Source organism: Osmerus eperlanus, chromosome 16, assembly GCF_963692335.1.
Source record: "Osmerus eperlanus chromosome 16, fOsmEpe2.1, whole genome shotgun sequence".
NCBI lineage: Eukaryota > Metazoa > Chordata > Actinopteri > Osmeriformes > Osmeridae > Osmerus > Osmerus eperlanus.
The window spans coordinates 716,793-740,170 of NC_085033.1; the positions used below are offsets into that span (position 1 = coordinate 716,793).

General features: G+C 46.8%; 1 protein-coding gene across 1 annotated transcript; it reads left to right on the forward strand.

The window, feature by feature from the left end:
- The first annotated feature begins 3,911 nt into the window (after window positions 1–3,911).
- Window positions 3,912–7,645, forward strand: kncn (kinocilin). The gene is made up of 5 exons (XM_062482352.1): window positions 3,912–4,154; window positions 5,451–5,519; window positions 5,666–5,737; window positions 6,619–6,712; window positions 7,518–7,645. Exons 1-5 carry the CDS (start codon window positions 4,007–4,009, stop codon window positions 7,591–7,593), a joined length of 459 nt encoding a protein of 152 aa, XP_062338336.1. The 5' UTR covers window positions 3,912–4,006; the 3' UTR covers window positions 7,594–7,645.
- Window positions 7,646–23,378: the final 15,733 nt, after the last annotated feature.

Consider the following 23,378-nt stretch of genomic DNA (forward strand, 5'->3'; position numbering starts at 1 on the left):
AGCATCTCGGATTTCTTTAACCAAGCCTGTTTCATTCATCATTTGCCTGAGAAAGCGACCTTCGTTAGCCAGGCTAGTTTTGCCCGAGCCAGCCTAGTTTTGCCCGTTCACTCCATTCTACAGTAAAAACACCAGGGAGGACTACCTTTTGTAGATACGAGCCTGCTGAAGATAGCCAACATCTCGGATTTCTTTAACCGAGCCTGTTATATTCGTCATTTGCCTGAGAAAGTGACCTCCGTTATCCAGGCTAGTTTTGCCCTATCACTCGGTCAGGATATTTAAGGTATCGGGGGTCAAGTGACTTTTGTGCATGGACAAATGAAACGTAAATGTACTTGACCAAAGGACAAGTGCCTCAAAAAGTTAATGTCAAGCCCTGAAATCCAGTGGCCAGAGATATATGATGACCTGATCGAAACTCCAAGTGTATTATACCCGGGAGAAGTTTGTCTTTTGCATCCGACATGCGCAGTTGAGCATGCTTGACAGTCGTGTGACGTAGGGTGCAAAAGGGTCTATAAGATATCACGCTTCAACATCTCCAAACTATGCGATAAAATCTCAATTTGACTGTATACCACCACCTGCTGGATGTTTTGTTGAACTCTTCTCAAAGTTTGCTAGCCCCCATCCCTTCCTCCCCTCGACTACAGATCACGTCACACATGATCGTGTATTTTCATTGGCAAGACAAAGTAGTGTTAAGATAGTATTGAAATACATTCATATGCTAACCCATAGTAGCAGTACGATGACAACACAGACACACTTGTCAGAGTAAAGATCGTCGCCCAAGCGTCGCCCGAGTGTCGCCGAGTGGTCTTTCGGCCAAAGTAACTTTCCTATATTATTTAGACATGTAAACGTCCATATATGTTCATGACATTTTACACGTAGATTGTTTGGTATGCCTGAAATAATACTACTAACACTTTGCTGGCGATAGCAAAAGAAAATGCTGGCAAAAAGACCGGAAACTGAGTGTCCAAACCCCGTTCGGGTTTGTAGTAATAGTAGTTTACAGCGGTCGGGATTGGACACAGTGACGTTACATCGTATTGTACATTAAATATCACAATTGTGTTTTTTATCACAATGTTAAATGAGCAATAAGTTCAGTTTTGCATTTGTTGACGCTTGGAACTCCGTTGTGATTACATTGAGAGCAGAACGTTTGTCCTCCCTAATCATAGCCAGAAGATCACCGGATCACTACAAACTAAAGGAGTGGAAGAACACAGGACATATTGTACAATAAAATGTTTTATTGAATGCAGTTGGTTGCCTTGTTTATTCTGTTCTATTTACCAAACTCCTTTCTTGTTTTATATTGAGCAGTTGCTGGTGATAATGGTTAGATTCAACTTGCATCAAGTACTACAAATATAAGTGTTGTTAATGTGGTAGGCTAAATTGTAAGTGGGCTGATGAATAAAAAAACGTTTAACAAGACCCATTTACTTCAACCGTCTAAGGTTAAACGTTAAGTGGAACAATATAGTCCTCATTAGGCTACTGTTTGGTATGTACAGTATGGTACAGTACAGTTTGTACAGTAGAGCTAGCATAGCCATTTCTAGCTCTGCTTCACAATATTGCGTTATGTATAAGTTCATGTAATACGTACATGTTAATAAAGTATCAGACATACATGATACAACACACCAGTAACCAATTTACATTATGTGTTAATATACCGAAAATGTCCGTGAATCGAGATGGTGCTGCTGTCTGTCCCGCCGAAAACCATTCAAACAGGTTGACAGCAGTGGGGGTTTTGTTTAACTACAGGGAGCTACCGGAACCACGTGACAAAAAAAGCTCTAGCTTTTTTCCTGTGTTTCACTGGCAGTGAGTGTTCACAATGTTGTATTTCACTCCATTCTACACCAAACACGTCAGGGAGGACTGCCTTTTGTAGATACGAGTCTGCTGAAGATAGCCAGAATATCGAATTCTGGCAGAATATATTCTTTAACCGAGCCTGTTTCATTCATCATTTGCCTGAGAAAGCGACTTCCGTTGGCCAGCTTCATTGAAAACCATTCAAACCGGTTGACAGCAGTGGGTTTTTTGGAACTACAGCGAGCTACATGAACCACGTGATCACGTGTCGGCGAGATCAAAGCGTGTCGCAACTCTCTTTTTCTATGGCTCTGGGAGAACCATAAACGAAGTCTATCCGTCCGTATCCGTGCGTATCCGTGCGCCCGCCCATCCGTAAACGGAGACGCAGAAGCATATTTCGGCCTTAACCCTTGTGTTATCTTCGGGTCATTCTGACCCATCAGTCATTGTGACCCACCGTCGTATTGCGACAGATTTACCGCATACAAAGACAAAGTGAAGCATTTTCTTTTAACCGTTGGGCTGTCTCAGACCCCCCACATTGCAAAGGTTAAAAGAAAATTATTTTAATTTGTTTTTGTATTGGGTAAAATTGGGTAAACACAACGATGGTTCGTTATGAACCTTTGGGTCATGTGACCCGAAGGCAGCACGAGGGTTAAGGTTAACGTTCTACCCACCTAAGTCGATCCAGTTTGCTTCGACAACAGAAGTGGAAACAACTAACGTAATCATTTCAAATGATATCTAGTCACTCTGTTGAAAACAGTGTTGTGTAGACACAATAGATTTATTTGTACGTTTTTATTTCAAGTCTCCACCTTCGTTGTTTCAGTGAGTGTTGGCCGTGATGCGTCTTTGCTCCACAGCTTCACTCGTTGTAAACCAACCAATCAGCGCGCAGCTCATCTATATATTCATGAGCATACCATAAAAGGAGAAAATCTAGGGTTTTTTCCCGGAGACCTTAAGGAACTGTGTGAAATACCCCAAAAACCCAGTCAATCACCCCTTTAATGTTCACAGACATGGGGACATTAGCTGCCTTGCTTACTGACAGTTTAATGACCTGTGAGAACAGTTTGTTATGTAATTCTCATGGAAGTCACATAACATCTGTATCTAATGGTTTTTTTAAACCCTCATTTGGTAGGTAGACATTTCCCCATATCATACTACCTCCACATGAGATGGTGGTGTAGGCTGCATCTATCAGCTGGTGTTCACACAGAGGAATAGCCTGTCAGCTACCGGTAGTACTGTGGGTTTCAAAACAGGGGGGGGGGGGGGGGGGGGGTGAAGACACATGTGTCTTTCAAACCCAGGATATCACCATAAGGATGAAAGGGCCGACAAATCTGTAGGATGGAACAGGAAATAAGTCTCTGTTTCTTCCTGCACAATAACTTAATCTGTAACCCAACTCGATGGTGTTAATCCTGTTCACCCTCTTCCCTCTCTGTTGCCATGGATATGCTATTCCTATGGCAACTACAGGCCTTTATGGACGGCCTCGGGCCCCGACCACAGAGGACTCTCAGAACCTTTCATTACACATTCTCTTCAAGCTTCCATGCAAATCCCAAGCAATGGCAGCCTGGAACTCACCCCTGGCTCCCTTAACTCTCTAACCTAGCTCATCCCAAGCATCCTCCTGCTTCTCAGAGCACATTCCACATGTGCCAGAGCCTATATCCCCGCCTAATAGTGTCCACATTCCATCTCAGTGGATTTAGGAGACACTGGGACTACTCAGGTATGTCCAGGGAAAATGAAGTAGGTATGTCAACCCTGATCAGATTTGTGTGTGTGTATCCCTGTCTTTTGAGTGAATGAAGAAGGCTTTTTAATTTCCATTGGTAAGAGAAACCAGAGCAGTGTAATTAAAGATGCATGAGGAGTCTCAAACTGAACCGCCGAGACTGAACCGAGACGCTGTCAGAGAAAGTGTTTCTGTGTCAGAGGTAGTGAGAGTGACACCTAGGCAGCGGGGAGGGGCCACAATGGCATACCTGGCACCAACTCTAGGAATGCCCAATGATCTGAGGGGCCTGGGTCTATCAAGACAGTGTGTGTGAGGGCAGTAACAGTCTCTGAGCGTGTGTGTGAAGGGGTGACCTAGGCAGTGTGTGGCAGGTGGGGGCTCTCCACCTGGATGAACGCAGTCAGCATCGGGGAGTACCATGGCTTGCGGGTGGGCTCTGCCCTACTCAGCATTGTGGCAGGATGCATCATCATCGGGGTGTCCCGGGAGTGTGATGCTGATGCTGTTGGGGGCATTTTCCTAGGTGCTGGGGGGCTGGGTGAGTACATGTCTAATATGGTGTGAAGGGTAAGAGTGGGGGGATACAGGGTAGAGGTATGGGATACTTCCCCCCCATGTATATCAATGGAAGAGATTGGTGGAGCATGTCTTTTCCATTCACTTTCATTGAGAGCATCAATCCCAGGGTTCATTTGATACGACAGTGTAATCTAAGCCATGTGAGCAGGAAGGTGTACTACTAAGAGCCAAGTGAATGTCTGATGTGCAATGTCAGAGAGCAAAAACGAGCTGCTATAACATGGCATAGAAATACATTAATAAGAAATACATTCTAACAAGTGTATTTTATAGAAACTGGCAAACCACTTTAAATGCACAAAGAAATCTACTTTTAACAGAGACACAAACATATTGTATGGAGAATGCACTCTGAAGCAGGCCACATTGACCCAGTGACACTGGTCCCAATGTGCCTCAGCATTCAGACTCACAGATTTGAGTAGGCTTTGTGGTGTTGAGCATTCTTGCGAAGATCTTTTCACTCTTGTCGCAGCTTGGCAAGGTGTTTGGGGCCCAAACATGCGTCACATGCGTTGGCATCAAAGTGTTTGATGCCAACTCTGTGGCTCAAAAGGCAAATCAATAACTAAGATGAGCCTGAGTATAGTGCTGTTTCAGATGTGTACCAGGCAGCTCTGAAGATTGCTGGATTGTTGAAGCCAATTTAATGGATCAGACTGGACCACAAAAATTGTTGTATTAATATAATGTGAACTGTTTGAAATAATGCTAGCAGACTGCCACAAAATAGAATATGCATGAGCAGAGAGACAACTATTAAGCTGTGTTTGTGAAGCTACTCTGGGGAAATGTTATGTAATTTTAATGAGAATTGCCTTGGATCTCAACCAATGGTGCTCGGAGCAGAGAGACAGTGTCACTGTAACAACAACCTCTGTTTACCTCTCATTTGGATTGTGAGCACCGACAGCAGGGCTATCAATCTTATGTGCCACTGATTAGGATGTACATGCTGCATATACCTAAGGTAAACAAAACACTATCTTCTACAAACACTCACTTTGATTACATTTGAAGTTTAAAGTCAAATATCCAATACAAACTATTTAAATCTGACAATTAGACATAAAACTATAAAGGCCACTACAAAGCACATCCACATTCCACAGTGGAACTATTTTCAAGGCAGAGACAATGTTTCCTGCTCTACCAATGGCAGGCTACCTGTTTACAATCAATACTAGAGTAAACTACAGTTACATATCAGATGGCATCATTAAACCGACCAACAAAACCAGTTTATCTGTTGCAGGCCTGCTAATCTCTGTGTATCCGTTCATAAGTGCCTGGCTTAACATTAACAACATTCTCCCAGCCTTGGGTAAGTCTAATCGGTCTTGTTTGCTTTTTGCCAATAAATACAGCTTCCACAACTTTGAACATCCTCCACTTCTTCTGCATCCTATTCAGTATGGATGTGGAGAGGTCTATTCTATTTCACTTTTTCCATGTCCTTTGCCCTTACAGGCAACGTCAGAGTACACCCTATGTCTACCAATCCGGCTCCTGAGCCACAAGCAGAGACACTGAAACAAGACGGTAACTATCAATCAACCATGTTTGTAGTTTTCCACATCTTTGTTTAGAAGTAAGCTCTCATTGAAGCCTGAATCAGGATGTTAGGTGGCTGAGCGGTTAGGGAAGCGGGCTAGTAATCAGAAGGTTGCCAGTTTGATTCCCGGCCATGACAAATGACGTTGTGTCCTTGGGCAAGGCACTTCACCCTACTTGCCAAGGGGAGAATGTCCCTGTACTTACTGTAAGTCGCTGTGGATAAGAGTGTCTGCTAAATGACTAAATGTAAATTGAACAGTCCCATTAAATCTATCAAACGTTCAAATCCATAAGATTTTTTTTTCTAATAAAGGAATATATGACGGCAACAGACCTTGATAAATATTCCACAATAGGCTCCCTCAGGTGTTCAAGAAGAAAGCAAGAAATTTGAACAGTTGGGAGCTAGCTGGGGCATTGTCATGAACTAAATCAGGAGCATGGATGTTGTGACTAAAACCAGAGCCAGTACATTGAAGAGTGGATACATTTTGGTCCTCACACCCTCATACTTTGTGATGAGATGGAAATTGCCTCCAGCAGCCACCAGAGCAGAGACAAACGTGTATTTATTAGTCCCAGGGAATCACCACCACAATTTACTCACAGTAGTTCATCTCAAGTGAAGTGTGACAGGTGTATGGACCAGAAACCTTTCCCAAAAAGACTGCAATACAGTTATGTGACATGGTCCAGATAAGACATTGCTTACTGTCAGATTTACTGTCCTCTCCAGATATTTATGACAAAGCCATAGACTGATGTGCTAGAGGTTGTCAATCGCTGATCAATCCATAGTCACATTGGTTCATTGTTTAAATATTGGTGCATCTCCTTGGTTCTTTGCTGTGGTCCACTTCTCACAGCAACTCAGAGCCAGTTGAATCTGGAGTACTCTAAGAGTCGCATGGGGACTTTTGTGGATCCTGGACATGTGGCAGAGGTATCCCCAGATGAGGGGTATGTACACGCGCACACACACACATGTATGAAAACACACATGTGCATCTCACTTGTTCCATTTAAAAGCTTCACATTTTAGCCATTGCCAGGACAAGCAAAGTTAACAGCAACATCTGGGGTATTGGGCATGCTCATTCTGACATACACCATCACATTTGCTTGCTTCCACTGAGTGTGAGCATTTTCAACATCAAACCAAAAATGTTACTTGTTTAATAAATATTTAATCAAAGTATGATCGTCTAAAAGTACATTAAACCTAAAATACTGAGATTATTGGCGGTAGCTGTGGCTCAGGGGACAGAGCGAGTTGTTTGTTAATCACATGGTTCGATCCCCGACTCCTCCAGGCCATGTGCCGAGGTGCCCTTGAGCAAGACAAAGAACCCCAAGTTGCTGCCGATGGGAAGGCTAGCGCCTTGTATGGCAGATCGGTTGGTTTTAGAATGAGGCAAAAAATGTCAAGCACTTTGAGTGCTATATCAATGCAGTCCATTTACCATTAAAAGAGAAATGGGCCATTTTCCAAAAATAAAAGTATGCTGCCTCTTTTAAGCAATCAAGTTGCATTTTATGCTGCTGCCATGGTAACATGGTCCCACATAAATGAAATAAGGGGTCTGTCATTCATCAGTCTTGTGGAACATGCATGTCTGATCTAGTTTGACACTCACTGATGACACAAAGAAACACACACACACACACATGCTCTTCCTATGTCCTTCCTCCATCTCTCCTTCACAAACATGCGTGCAAAGGTGAGACTTTAGACCTAACACACACTGCAATCATTCTGTTGTAGGACATCTTCAGACATGCCAGACATCTTGTCCAGGAGGAAGTTCAAGCAGACCTCCGGTGATCCGGACCTCCCATGATGCCTGCAAACACATATATGGGCAGAGAAGTGTTTTCTGTCTTTGAAACTAAGAAAACCTATTTCACTTTGTAGAATAGTGTTTTGTTGTGGTGCGTTTTTGCCTCAGTTACAGTAACAAGGTGGGTAATTGAATGCATTGTCGATGTTTGCCATGTTAGGATGGAGAATAGAATATAACCTTTAAATAATGTATGCTTGTTAACATCATTCAATCAAAATCCAGTTCTACAAGATCACTCATGTCACCAGAGTCCTTGTCTTGCTTGTCAGTTTGATTCCTTCCTCACTTGCCTTCTTTGGGATACACTCTTAGGGTTCAACAAACACCACATTGGCCAGTTGCGCAACCAAAAATAATTTAAGATATTTAATAGTGTGGGTGATTGGTATTTGCACTGAGTGAGTTTAACTGATTCAACTCACATGTTGAGTTTCATTCATGTTGAGTGGTGAATTTAACCAGTTCATTACAGTTATCTCACAGGGTAATATAAGTTTTAAAAAAAACACCTCTTTGGGCTTGATGACTGGAGTCCAAATACGTAATCATCTGTGACTTTCAGTGGGGGTAGATAACAGTCTCTACACAGTAACTTGCTCTCAAATGCTCACACACACACATGCACACAAATACCAAACTACACAGCAACAGGGAGATACAATGTGTTGATATTCAAGAATGTCTGTTGCATGGGCAGCAGTGAGAGGGGATTGTGGTGCCCTGCTGTCCAGATGTGACATGCTTTAAGGTTGAATTATTCTGTGTTGTTTAGTAGCCATGGTCTCACTGTGAAGGTTTGATGGGCTGCAGACTCCCAAAAACAAGGGTTTAAACAAGCAACACATTACAGACATGGACTAGCCTCAAGCACAAAGTAACAAAGGCTTAATATGTCATTTAAGACAAATATATTTTGCAAGGACAGTACAGTAGCCTATGTATGTACAGTGGTTGAACTAGAATTATTGCTACTGTCTGCTTGACAGTATGGGCATCTCTATAAATGTAATACATTTTCTGCACGCACAAACTTTGGGATTCATAACCAGCATCACAAATCCTCCGATCAGGTCCATACAGCATGGTTAGACGTAATTCACCTTATCAGCAGCGTGTGATTTGGCCGCTATAGTTTTAGAACTGTGCGCAGTCCTCGGACTTGCTGTTAAAGAGGTGTCAAAAGTAGACTATTCTCAATGTTTACTTAAATAGAAGTAGGCCTATAGACCAATTATTTGTTTGTAAACATTCGGGATGCGCTCGCAATATGGTGGCAGAAAACCGGGAAAGGTAGCTTAATAACGGCTAGAGGATTACATGGATAATACAAATAGTTAGATTTGAAAAGACCAAAGAGGTCAAGAGGACAGCCTTTAAGAGAGAAAGCGATTCCCAATTGATCTGTCACATCAGCATTTTGATTTGGGTCACGAAAGTCTTGAAATTTGAGTGAGAATGTCGCCCGGTAGACCGCATTGTCTTAAGGCCAAATTATACTTCTCCGACTCCGTTACGGACAGACAGACGGATGGAGTCGGACGGATTCATTGAATTTATAGTACTCCGAAGGCTGTGGGTGCGGAAAAAAATTCACCGCCAGAAGAGTAGGTGGCGATGCACTGCGATGCTAGCTAGGTTATCGAAACTCGGAGTCAATTTACAAATTAGCCGTTTCATCAATAAAATAAGCACATTTTCAGCAACTACACTGCCCATTTCTCGTCACATTTTAATTCAGATGCTGAATTACATGTATTGTTTAGCTGAAATATGAATTGTAAAAATGTACAGCATGGCGGTCAAAGGATTCTGTTCGTCCTGTTTATCACGGCAACCCCGCCCCTGACGCAAGTGGTTCTTAATACTGACCAATCACAGCCAAGGGGGGTCTCCGTAGCTCTCCGAAATTACGACGGACAGTTAAGGCCGCAATATGCTTCTGCGTCTCCGTTTACGGATGGGCGGGCGCACGGATACAGACGGATAGACTGCATTTATGGTTCTCCGTAGGCTGTGGGTGCTGAAAACAATTCACCGCCAGAAGAGTAGGTGGCGCAACAGTTTTTTGTAAATCGTCGTGGAGTGTTTATTTACCTAGGTTATCGAGAAGTCGGAGCAAATTTACAAATTAGCCGTTTCATCAATAAAATACGCACATTTTCAGCAACTACACTGCCCATTTCTCGTCACATTTTAATTCAGATGCTGATTTACATGTACTGTTTAGCTGAAATATGAATTGTGAAAACTTACAGCAATGGCGGTCAAAGGACTCTGTTCGTCCTGTTTATCCCGGCAACCCCGCCCCCGCCCCTGACGCAAGCGATTCTTAATACTGACCAATCACAGCCAAGGGGGTCTCCGTAGCTCTCTGTCGCTCACGACGGATAGTTAGAAAATTCAGGAGGTGCACTTCGAGCTCTCCGGGGCTCTCCGAGGGCTGACGGAGAGCTCATAGAGGGCGTTCCTCGGAGAAGAGGGCGTTCCCATGTGTCCGTTTTTCGAAAAACGCAGAAGCATATATAAGCCTTTAGAAAATTCAGTATGTGCACGTCAAGGTGTCCGAGGCTGTCCGAGAGCTCGTAGAGTGCGTTCCACGGAGACGAGGGCGTTCCCATGTGTCCGTTTTTCGAAAAACGCAGAAGCATATATCGGCCTTTAAGGCCCCAATATGCTTCTGCGTCTCCGTTTACGGATGGGCGGGCGCAGGGATACGGACGGATAGACTGCATTTATGGTTCTCCGTAAGCTGTGGGTGCTGAAAACAATTCACCGCCAGAAGAGTAGGTGGCGCAACGGTTTTTTGTAAATCGTCGTGGAGTGTTTATTTACCTAGGTTATCGAGAAGTCGGAGCAAATTTACAAATTAGCCGTTTCATCAATAAAATACGCACATTTTCAGCAACTACACTGCCCATTTCTCGTCACATTTTAATTCAGATGCTGATTTACATGTACTGTTTAGCTGAAATATGAATTCTAATAACTTACAGCAATGGCGGTCAAAGGATTCTGTTCATCCTGTTTATTACGGCAACCCCGCCAATGACGCAAGCGGTTCTTAATACTGACCAATCACAGCCAAGGGGGTCTCCGTAGCTCTCCGAAATTACGACAGACAGTTAGGCCGAATTATACTTCTCCGACTCCGTTACGGACAGACGGATGGACGGAGTCGGACAGATTGGTTGAATTTATAGTACTCCGAAGGCTGTGGGTGCTGAAAACAATTGGCGACAGCAATGGCGGTCAAAGGATTCTGTTCGTCCTGTTTATCACGGCAACCCCGCCCCTGACGCAAGCGGTTCTTAATACGGACCAATCACAGCCAAGGGGTATCCGTAAAATGACGGACGGACAGACGGATAGTCAGGAAAATCAGGAGGTGCACGTAGAGCTCTCCGAGGGGCTCGGAGAGGGCACGGAGAGGGATTTCCTCATCGGAGAGGGCGTTCCCTGTGTCTGTCTCCGTAAAAACGGAGAAGTATAAATCGGCCTTTAGAAAATTCAGGAGCTGCACGTCAAGGTGTCCGAGGCTGTCCGAGGGCTGACGGTGAGCTCATAGAGGGCGTTCCACGGAGACGAGGGCGTTCGGTTTTTCGAAAAACGCAGAAGCATATATCGGCCTTAAGTCAGACTCGGGTCGCTCACTGGTGTAGTCGCCGACTACTGGGTTGTGTTCTGGTGCATGGATTACAGGACGCTGAACTTCTTTTAGGCACTTTATTTTTTGTTTCTTGCTCAGCCCGGAACGCAGACCTTGCTCAGCCAAGAACACAGACCTTGCTCAGCCAAGAACACAGACAGCAATAAGAAAAAGAAAAAGGACAATTGAAACGTGGGCTACAGAATGACGATTGATAGCATACAGCAAAACAGTACATGAAGTTAGCTATGTCAGCCATCCCCCAAGCTCCCAAAACAGCAAAGTTCCCAAAACAATTTGCTCAACTCTATGTACACTCATCACAAAACACACGCACAAATCAACGTGTGCACCAAAACGCCGGTTAGAATACATACATTTAAAATTTGCATCGCACTACAGTGTGATCACGTACCTTGCTCAGCCAAGAACAAAGACAGAGCAAGGCGCACGAAAATGCGGCACATATAGCCACCACCATCCAACAGGGGGCACTTACACAACAATACTATCAACAGCTACCATAAAAGAAACCAAGATTTTGGTGAAATAAACTCATATATACAAAATAAAAAATGAAAGGTTGCACAAATATTAGTCATTCCTTGACATGTTACATTCACCTCTCGTTAATTTAGCCAAAATCTTTAACATAGAGGGTAGAAAAGAAACAAAAGATAGACAACACAAAGCTCTTGTTCACATGGTCCAAGATAACCCTGGGAACTCTAATTCCCATACACAGAATATAAAGCTACTTACAATGTAAGTTAAAAGAAAACAGCAGTTGATCAGGCTACTGCCTCTTCCAGTGTGTATGATGCCTTTTACACCACATAAAATCTTGGAACACATCTCATAACACAAGTCTGAATTATTCTACTATCTAAAACAAATACAACGAGTAAAGACTGTGACCTTCTATTGACCCCTTCAACAAAACCCTTGGCCTGTGGTTTGTGCACCATGGTCTCTATCAGACGATTGACTGCCTTAACAACCCTGCCAGTACGTGTCCTGACTACCTGTCCCACAGGCCCTAGTGCTTGTGTGGGTATCTAACCATCAGTTATTGTAACAGGTGAGTTGACATTAGGGGGCACTGTCTTGCCTAAATCAAGAGCGTCAGTTGGGGAGTCAGAGTTAGTCAAGTTTGAGTCAGGAGGCACACTGGAACCAGTTAAGTCTCTCACAGGTGAGTATTCGTCTTCTCCTTGACCTCTGACCTCATCAGACTGGGTTCTTGTGGGTGTCAGTTGAACAGAGTCCCTGGACAGAGAATGGGGCATCTCATCCTCCACCTCGCACTCATCAGCATCTCCAATAGACTCACACACAGCGTCAGATGACGTGCTTAACCACGAGTAAGTACGGTCCTCAGAAGCCAGGCCACTCAAGGCATCAACATAGGGAGGCTGAAACTCACTGGCCACATCTGAGGCATCTTCATTCAGCTCCTCACTGCTTTGTTCTGGAACAGGTAAGAAGCTCACATCCAACATCAGGTTCCGATGGACAACTTTGTTTCTTCCACTGTCATCCCTGACTTTGTAAACGTGAGTCTGAGGGTTCCGGTCTATGAAGGTATACATGGTGGGCTCCCACTTGTCCGTTAGCTTGCTTTTCCCCCTCTCCGCTTTATTGGCAAGCAAAACTCGGTCGCCAACGTTCAGGTGGGTTCCACGGACTCTGTTGTTGTAGCCATCAGCTTGATGTTGCTGTTATTTCCTCGCATGCTGCTGAGCTATGCCAGCAGCCACATGGAGGTTCGCCATCAACTTCTCTGCATAGGTCTTGTAATTCACCACGACTGGATCCTTCAAGACTTGTTTAAAGATCATATGTACTGGGAGTCTGGGGACTCGACCGTACATCACGTAGAATGGAGGATATCCAGTCGTCTCATGATTGGTGGCATTATAAGCAAAGGTCAAAGTCTGTATCTGTTGGGCCCAGTGTTGTTTGGCTGCTAGTGGTAGAGCGCGCAACATACTGCCAAGTGTCCTATTGAACCTTTCAGTTAGTCCATTACCCATGGGATGGTATACTGTTGTGTGTGTTTGTGTAATCCCTGTGAGGCTGAGGAGTTCGGCAATGAGTTTACTTTCAAAATTGGCTCCCTGATCGGAATGTATTCTCTCTGGGAAACCATAGATGCAGAACACGTTATCCCATAACTTCTTCGCTATTTGCTTTGCAGTTTGGTTGACACAGCATGAGCCAATTTTGTGAAGTGGTCTGTTATGACCAACACATCTACAGATCTTTGTTTACTGTCCTCAGCACTCCAAAAATCAATGCGCACCAGTTCCATGGGTGCTGAAGTGTGAATGCTCTCCAAGGGGGCTCAGGCAGCCGGTTCAGGGGTCTTTGCAAGGATACAGCGTTGGCAGCATTTCACATATTCCTTGATGTCTCTTCCCATTTGCGGCCAGAAAAAACGCTGTCGAGCAAGGTGTGCTGTTCTAGCTTGCCCTTGATGCCCAGCGAGATCATGCACACCAGCGAGAGCCTTGGTCTTCAAGCCAACAGGCAGCACAAACTGATACCTCTTCTCTTTGCTTAATGGGTCTTTAGTTACCCTGTATAGGACTCCGTCCTGGACTTTCAGATGATGCCACTGCTTGCACAGTGTCTGAGCCATAGCTGTTAACCTACTTCTACCTCGCCTAGGTGGTGGCCCCACCCCTCAGTACAAGTGGCAGGACCTCCCTGATATCTGGATCCGTTTCCTGACTGTGCCTTAGCTCGCGATGGAGAGGGCAGGAGTTGTGTCTTGTTCTGAGGGTACCGCCTGAGGAAGAGCCTTGAAAAACTGAGTTGCTCTTATCTCTGCTCCCTTTTCCCACTCTACGTGAGCTTCACAAACAGATCTCATGTGAGGGCTCTTGACTACCAGCCAGCATGTCTTCAGTGGTGTCCATGGTCGTGCAGCAGCCTGCATCATCTGAAGAGATCCTGGACTTTCTCCTCCTTTGTTCCCTCTGCTTCGGCCAACAGACCTTCATACGGCTCGCTGATCAACCTTTGGCTCACTGACTTGGCAAAAGGATCTCTACTTAGGGCATCCGCCACGATGTTCTTCATCCCAGGGATGTGTTTGATACTGAATGTGTATGGAGAAAGCTTTGCCACCCACCTTTGTTCGTAAGCATCAAGTTTTGGTTTTGTCATTATATAAGTTAAAGGATTATTGTCGGTCCACACTGTAAAATTGTGGCCCTTCAACCAGTGGCTGAATTTTTCACAAACACTCCATTTGAGCACCAAGAATTCTAGGCGGTGGGCAGGATACCTCTTTTGTGAGCCAGTGAGTCTTGCTCGCAAAGGCGATCGGGCGTGCCTTCATTTCCCCCTCTGGTATCTGGGACAGAACTGCTCCAAGGCCGTCAAGAGAAGCATCAATGGACAGAACCAGTGGCTTAGAGAAGTCTGGATGGGTGAGGACCGCACAGTTCAGGAGCTTCTCCTTGAGGCTGGCGAAAGCGGAGTCGCAGTCAAGAGTCCAGTCTGCAGGTTTGAGCTTTCTGTAGACTCCTGGGTTCTGACTGTACTTTCCAGCCTTTCCTCTCCATTTCTGGCCAGCTGTGAGAGCGAACAGGGGTTTTGCAATGGAGGAGCAATTTGGTATGAAGTGCTGGGAGTAAAATACCATCCCCAGGAACAACTTCACTCTCCGGACTGAAGGAGTGCAGCTATCGTTTTCCATCAAGTCCCTCTTCGACATTTTGGTGACGACCTGAACTTTATCCGGGTCAACAGCAACACCGTCACTGTCAACAATGTGTCCGAGGAACTTCACGGACCTCCGCAAGAGATGGCACTTTTTCGGACTCAACTTCAGGTTGTGCTCCCACAGTCTCTGAAAAACCACCTCCAACCTGCTGAGGGCCTGCTGTTCAGAGGGGGCAAAGATCAAGAGATCATCTAAGTAGCACAGAAGACTGCTGAAGTTGAGATTGCCAAAGATGCTTAACATCATCCTCATGAAGGACGCCGGACTGTTGCAAAGCCCCTGCGGCATTCTGTTATACTCGTGCAAGCCTAGTGGCGATGTGAAGGCGGTGTATTTGTTGTCCTCATGCATGGGCAGGTTATAAAAACCAGATGTGAGGTCCATGGTGCTGAAGACAGTGTTACCACCAAGGGCAGCCAAACAGTCAGATTGATGGGGCAAAGGATGAGCATCCTTGATGGTTCTCGCATTCAGCCACCGGAAGTCTGTGCATATATGAAGATCGCCATTTTTCTTGCAAACCATCACGAGTGGGGAAGCGTATTCACTCATTGATTTCCGTATGATTCCCTGCTCTTCCATCTCAGTGATAGTTTGACGTAGCTTTTGACAGTGGGCTGGCGGCACTCTATGATACGGAGGACGGAAAGGACGGTCGTCAGTGAGGCGGACTCTATTCACAAAGCCCTTGGCTTTTTCGCAGTCTAGATGGTGCTTTGAGAATATGTCCTGAAACTTCTCCAACAATGTCACGAGTTGGAGCTTGGTGGAGGGGCTCGCTTCACAATGATCAATGTCAACGTCTCTCAGACCAGACTTCTGCAGCCTGTCTTTCAGTACCGAACTCAGTACAGAACTTTAACAGAGCCATCGTCACTCTGAGAGGAACCCTGGAACAGTGTGAAGTCTTCAGCCATGACACGAGGAGAGACGTCTGCCAGCTTGCTGTTCTTTTTAAGGGTGAGTGGTTTGTCGGAGATATTGGTGATTTTCATAGGGGTCCAGCCATCTCCCCACAGCGGCGTGACCACTCTCCCCACCATGATTCCCCGAGGCACATACCTGGAAGTGGTAGGCTCCACAATAACCGTGCTCCCAGGGGACTTGGGCACGTTACTTGGCAGTCTACCCCACAGTAGGTACTCTTGTTTGGGGAGGAGAGTCACCGCCTGAGTTAGCGTCACTGTCCCGACTTTTTCCTGCACATCTCCACCCCTCCATCTCGTGAGGCTTGCCATCATCTCCAAAAACTGTTCGCCGTCTGAAGACCCCTGTGTGTTGCGTGAAATAAGTGTCCAATAATTGTTATCATTTTTCAGCTGATGTAGCACATATTTCGACATGTTGGTGCCCACTATGAGGTCATCTTTCTGACCAGTGACCACGAGGACTGGGACCATGCACTTCACCCCATACAGAATCAGTTCCATGTCGTACATGCATTTGGGGCTCACCTGTACTCCTCCACAGCCGACAAGGATGATGCGCTGCGGGAGTTCTTGCTGTTGGTTCAGGACGCTATCTGATAGCAGTTGCTGCTCCGCCTCTTCACTTATCGTGCAAGCCATTGATCCTGTATCAAGGAGCCCTGGTAACTGGGCACGGCCATTAACTGTCACTGGTGCGTGAAATAACTCACTGAACGTCTCAACTTTGTGAATATTCTGAACGATTACTGTACAATTATCCGACATTGCTTTACAAACATTGACATACATCTCCTGTAATTCTTCACCTTCTTCAAGGGTTGATGCTTCGACGCTCACACATCCCCTTTCCGTATGTGAGCCATCTAGTTTAAACCTGCTCCACCTTGCTCATGTTCGGGCTGTGCTCGCGCCAACTGTGGCTGGGTGTTCATTCTTGGCCGGCGCTGTTAGCACTCTCTCTTCCAGTGGCCGGGCTTGTAACAACCCATACAGAGGTTTGCCTGTCTACAGTGTGCAGTAGTTGAGTGTTCAGCAGACTGACAGACTCTACATCTACTCTGAACAATGGCTACTGGACTCCTGTTCGGCGGCACGGCTACTGCTGTCTGGGCCTTCTGCTCCAGCACACGGTTCAGCAAGCCAATGAGAGACTGGATACAGATGCTCTCGGTCTGAGTAGAGGATGGGGGCTCCATTGCCTTTGAGTAGCAGGTGAGGTCTGTGGTGTTATTAGTAGTATTAGTAGCAATAGAGACAGTGACTGTCTCTATTGCTGATGTCAGAGCATGTGCACCAATGTTCTTTGGCTGGTAAGACTTGGCTTGAGACATTGTTCTTGCCTCTCTCTGAAGTTCAATGAGGTGTTCCTGAATCTCATTTGCTTCTCTGCTGTTTTGCACTTTAGGATACTTGCAAGCATGAATATGGGGGAATATGATCCCCCATCTCTTCTCTGTCCGCCTCCCCAATTTAACGGGAAAGGGTCCAAAGCAGTCCATGCCTGTCGAATGGAAGGCTGGCTTGTTGAGTCGTAGGCGTGCGGTTGGTAAGTCAGCCATCTTGGGGACAGCTGGTCTGGCCTTCCACCTCCGGCAGTCTGTGCAGGTGAGCTTGAAGCGACGGATGGCTTCCCTTCCTCGCAGGATCCAAAATGTGCGTCGAATTTCAGCAAACACCCTCTCAGGGCCGGGATGGCACAGACGGTTGTCGTAGTCTTGAATCAGGAGTTTTGTAAACAGATGACTAGGGTCGAGAACAATGGGATGCACTGTGCACGGTTCCATGCCTTCTGCTCGACGGAGTCGACCTCCAACTCTAATAAGCTCCCTGTTCTCGTCTAACTCGGGTGCCAGAGTAACTAGGCGGTTGCTGACAGGAACGGGTTTACCTGCCTTCAGGAGTCGTAGCTCGTCTGGGAAGCTGTCTTGCTGAACCTTCCGATAGATACGGTTCTCCGCTTCCAGATAATCCTCTGCGGTGTAGTCACCGACTTGGTTTGCCGCCCCGTGTTGCTCCTGCATTGTCACCTCCACTAGTTCTTTCCATGTCTTGCACTGAAACACCTTTGCTGTTTGGGAACTACACACTGCAGAGGCGACACCGCAGAAGGTGGGCTTCCGGAGCTCTGATGCATCTTCCTCGGATTTGGTAGTAGGATTCCCTGGCCATTCAGCGGGACCGCGCAGGAGGAATGATGGTCCCTGGCTCCATCTGTTGGCTTTGGCAAGCTCCCTCAAGGTCTTGCCTCTGGTAATATCGTCTGCTGGATTCCTCGCCGAATCCACGTAGCGCCATACTTGAGCATCCGTGAGCTCTTGAATTTCTGCAACTCTTGTGCCAACAAAGATTTTAAACCTGCATGACTCTGACTGGAGCCACGTCAGAACAGTGGTGGAGTCAGTCCAACAGATGGTTTTGTCTATCTTCAGGGTAAGCTCCTTCTCTAGTACCTTCGCCAGCTGAGCTCCAGTAAGTGCTGCACAGAGCTCTAACCTGGGCATAGAGTGTGTGCGCTTCGGGGCTACTCTAGACCTGCCCATAAGAAAGGATAGATGTATCACCCCTCTACTTCCTTCTGTCCTGAGATATGCAACCGACCCGTAGGCCTTCTCAGATGCATCACAGAACACGTGGATCTCTCTTCTGATGTCTGACTGATCCACCTCTTCTGGCTCGTAGCATCTGGGTAAACATATTTGTGGCAAGACCTGCAGCTCTTCTTCCCAGTCTTTCCAGGCTTGTAACAGGTCTTGCGGGAGCAGGGGGTCATCCCAATCTCTTTTCTTGTCCCAGAGACGTTGAACCAGTACCTTGGCCCTGGTCGTATAGGGTAAGATGAACCCGAGGGGGTCATATTGACTTGCAAGAACCTTGTATACATTCCTCATGGTTGGTAAGCCATAGTTCACAGGTCGATGCTTATACCCCAATGTATCCGTTTGGAAGTGCCAACTGAGCCCAAGAGTGCATTCAGGGGCATCTGCCTTATCTTCAGCTAGCCAGAGCTCTGTACTTTCCGACTTCGCCTCCTTTGGTAGGTGGTTAACAACACTCTGCACATTGCTAGCCCACTGCCGTAACTCGAACCCTCCAGACGACAGGAGTTCCCTCAGCCTATCCACTATCTGTCTCGCTACACCAGGGTTCGGCAAGCTCTGTAAGCAGTTGTCGACGTAGAAACACCGTTCTATGGAGAATCGCACATCTTCTCCAGGCATGCTGTGCTCTGTTACGTGCTTCTGGACCGCGAAGGTTGCGCATCATGGGCTACAGGTAGTACCGAAGGGAAGTACCTGCCATTCAAAGACATCAGGGGGGTCCTCTCTCCTCATGTCACGCCACACAAACCTCAGGAGGGCTCTGTCTTCAGGAAGAAGGCGGACCTGGTGAAACATTGCCTTGATGTCTCCACTGACCGCAACAGCATACTCCCTGAACCTCAGTAATACTCCCAAAAGAGGTGCACCCAAGGTGGGCCCCGGCAGGAGTGACTCGTTCAGATTGAGGCCCTGGTTCTGGTGGGAACAGTTAAACACCAGGCGGTTCTTGTCATTATGACTCACCATATGATGGGGTATATACCACGACTCGTGATCTTGTGCAGGGATGTCAGGGCTGAGTTTAGCGACTGCCCCGGTCTGAACCAGCTTCTGGATCTCTGAACTGTAGATGGTGGCCCGCACCGTGTCTTTGGCTAGCCGCTTCTCTGTGCTTCTCAAGCTGGGAAGGACTGCCTCTTTCTGGGCCTGGAAGTGAGGCATGTTCTTCTTACGAAGTAGCGGGGTAGCATATCTCAACACTCCATCCACCTCCACTCGTGTCGTCTTCGCTTCTAGCAGATCAACAGCTTCTTGGTCCTGCCTCGAACGAGTTACTAATTTTTCATTTCGGAACGGTAGGGTATCTACCTGCCAGAGTTTCTTGACGTGTCGGAGGAGCTCTGCCTCTGGTGGGGCTATGGACGTCAGCAGACATTGCTGTGGGCGAAGATGCTGCTCGACCAACCTCGCTGGCCCCTGGAGAGTCCATCCTAGCCTGGTCAGGATGGCTGCTGGCCCACCAGGTGGACCAAACCGTACTGGTTCGATGGGAGTGATCAAGTGAGGATTATCGGCTCCAATAAGGATCAAGGGCTGGGCATTCTCGAACGACCGTAGCGGCAGACCAGCCAGGTGGTTGTACTTCTTCTGAAGGCTAGTTACAGGAAAGGAGTGTTCGGCTAACCCCAGGCGTGTGGCTGTAAAGGCGTCTTTAATGAGAAAACTAGTCTTGGGCTGTAAGACTGGGGAAATGCGGAATGTGACCGCTGCACCCCGGAGAGTCTGAATATCTTGCCTTATGGTTCTCAAGGCGAGATCCTCAGGAGTACCTTGTAGTCCGAGCTTCCTCGCCGCCTCTGGGAAGAGCATTGTACGTTCCGACCCATCGTCCAGTATAGCGTACGTGTCAAGGGTACGGCTTCCGTGTTGGAGGTGCACTCTGATGACTTTGAGCAGGACACGGCTGGGGTCTGCTGGCCTCTCCAGATAGAGCACCTCAGCTGTTGTACTGACCAGATGACTCTCTTCTTGGTGTGCCTCCTTTGGGGCTCTGAAGTTTACCTCATGAAGAACTGATAGGTGTTTTCCTTTACAGATGGTACAGGGCTTCTTCAGTGTGCATTGGGCTGCCTGATGGGATCTCCCACAACGCCAGCACCCTTTGTTAGTCTTAATCCACTCAGTTATTTTGTCCTTAGACAACTGTTGAAAGGTTGTACACTGACTGAGGTAGTGGTCTACGGTGCCACAGTACAGGCAATAAGGCTTGTCTTTACCCTTTTTCTTTCCCGCATCTAGGGTAGCCTTGGAGGCAGCAGCGTGACTTTCAGGCTGATCTCTGGCTCCATGCAGAACTGTGGCGGATCTTTTCCATTGACGACCATCTGGTTTCGGCATAGGCTGGTCCTTGTTCCTTTTGTGTAGTGACTGGCCATCAAAGTCTTGGCACCGAAGCCACTCTGAGAAGTCCAAGAGGGTATATATGGCGCCAGGCTGGTGAAACATGCGACGTCTGAAGTCTGACCTCATCTCTACTGGGAGCTTGCTGAGCAGACGTGCAACGTGTGACCCACACCTCAGCTCCACGTCACCCTCGGGTCCCAGGGTCCTAAGCATACCAACCAAGGATCGTACCTGTAGGGCAAACTTTTCAAAGGCTGTTGTATCTCCCCGTCGTATATCCGCAGAGTCCATAACACTAGCAATCTTCTGTAAGGCCATCTGATGTGGCTGTCCAAACTTCTCCTTTAGAGCCATCATAGTGTCAGTGTATGGAGTGGGGGAGTAGAGGTACGAATCTGCCACTAAGCGGGCCTCTTCCAGCTTCAGGTGGTCGACCAAGATCTGATACCTGAAGTGCTCGGTCCCATCCTCTGGCAAAAGGTTCTCCAGTGCTATTTTCAGACGGGCGAACTCACTTGGATCTCGATGGCTGAAGTACGGGATGGTTGGGTGGGGCCCTCTGTACATGCGTTCTGCTACTGCAGCCGTGGTAGGATTAGCCTTTCGCGGCTCTGGCGGTCAACTCTAGTCTGGCTTTGGTGTCCATGAAGAAACGTATTGTGGGGCAGTTGGTGGGTACCTCATCCTTCGGGACTCATCCACTGCAAGGGGGGATGTAGCTCTCTGTGGTAGAGGTTGCCTACTTGGCGCGCCTTCGTAGGTTGAAACTGTATGACAAACCTGGTGGGGTGTCTGACTATACCCTCCATGGTCGTAGTAGCTTGACCCTCTCACGCGCGTCGATGGTGGGGGCCCAGGAACCCTGGCAGTTTGTGACGATGGAACGGCTGTGGCCAGGGCTTGGCCCTTTATCACTTGGAGTTCACCCATCATTTTATTTAGACTCTTAACTAGCTGCTCTCTCCCGCTCTCTGACTCCCCTACCTCCTCCTCCTGAGGGCATGGTGGGGGGTCTGGCCAACCCTCATCATCATCTTTCTCCTCACGAGGAAGGGGCGTGCTGTAGTCAGGTGGTGGGATAAGCACAGGCCATGGTGGGATGTGGAGAGGCTTTAAGGAGGATGAGATCACAGCGTTGGATTGCTGGAGGCTGGAAACGCTCACCAATACCCTCCTCAAATCATCCTTCATGTCAAATCATGAGATCATGTCTTCAAGACATGATCTCTGGGATTGACGCAGTCTACTGTTCTCTTGACGTATCTCTTCCAACTCTTGATAGGTGGGTGTCTGCTCCCGGTGATTGCTGTGGTAGTATGAGGAGGCTCCTTGGTTATACTCCTCATCACATCCATCTGTCGTCGGGTTGCGGGCTAGCTGGGTTTCTGACCTGTATCTGCTCAGATGATGGCTATGACTTCTTTCATCCCATACATCAGGCGCAGCATCCCGTCTAACCTGAGGAGCAGATGTGGAAGCGCATGCTGAGGTGGGGGGTGTCATCCTGGCAAATCCCTCCATATTATACACTTCCTCCTCTTCCTGTTGATCATAACGTGTTGTGCTAACTGGGCGCTGACCACGCTCTGTGTAGCCCAAGTAGTCCACTTCATAGTCCTCTAGATGTTGTGGTGGGCGGACCTCGCGTCTCAGGCGGCCTGTATTGCTCCAATCGTCACTGGTACGCTGATACATCTCTTATCCAAAGGTAAACACCTTATCCGGCTCGAAGGACCACAATGTTGGGGAGAGCTAAGGGGACTGTAAACCTTAGGGGTGTTGTCGGAGTGTGTTCGCCCTTGGGTGTCGGTTAGAACACAAATGGATCCAGAAACGATCAGACTTATGGAGTTTTAATGAGTAGTGAAAGTAAGGTGTGGTCTACAAGAAATAAGAGAAATACAATTACTAATGTATATCATACACAAAGGAATAATACACAAATCATCTTGTTAAAGAGACCAATTCAACATCAGAGCCTACTGCCTTCAGAGCTCCGCGTCTAAACTGTCGACTCGCGCACCTCAGTAAACAACGTAGCATCAATAGCTTCTGAACCAGCGCGTCCGTTATAACATTTAACACTGGCGCTCTTCACGATTTATAACGAAACTCGGTAATAACAATCCTACTAACAAAAGGCAGCATACATCTATGAACACACATACAGATACTTATAATTCGTTCATTGACGCACACCGCTTGGCTCATGCACAACATTAACTCTAAATATAGCTGCAAGCAGCGATGCGGGTTCCTCCGCAAAATGGCAAAATATTATAAACATGTACACTGTAGAAGATCGAGACTTGGACAACAAGAGAGCAAAACTACTTCATGTTTGGCCAACAATAATAGGCTGAACGGGGATTTGAACTCATGAGCATAAGGTTACTAGTCAGTCTCTCTAGCCTCTCTGCTACACACCAACTTCTGAGATTTTATGATTAGTAAGGGCTGATTATTAACTTTTTATAGGATACTGAAACTCTTCTTGAGTTGATCTCCTTCCAGACTCTTAGTCAATG

Coding starts and splice junctions, on each gene's coding strand:
- kncn (XM_062482352.1), top strand. CDS start 4,007: ATGAACGCAGTCAGCATCGGGGAGTACCATGGCTTGCGGGTGGGCTCT. Junction 5,520..5,665: donor CAACATTCTCCCAGCCTTGG/GTAAGTCTAATC, acceptor TTGCCCTTACAG/GCAACGTCAGAGTACACCCT. Junction 6,713..7,517: donor GAGGTATCCCCAGATGAGGG/GTATGTACACGC, acceptor ATTCTGTTGTAG/GACATCTTCAGACATGCCAG.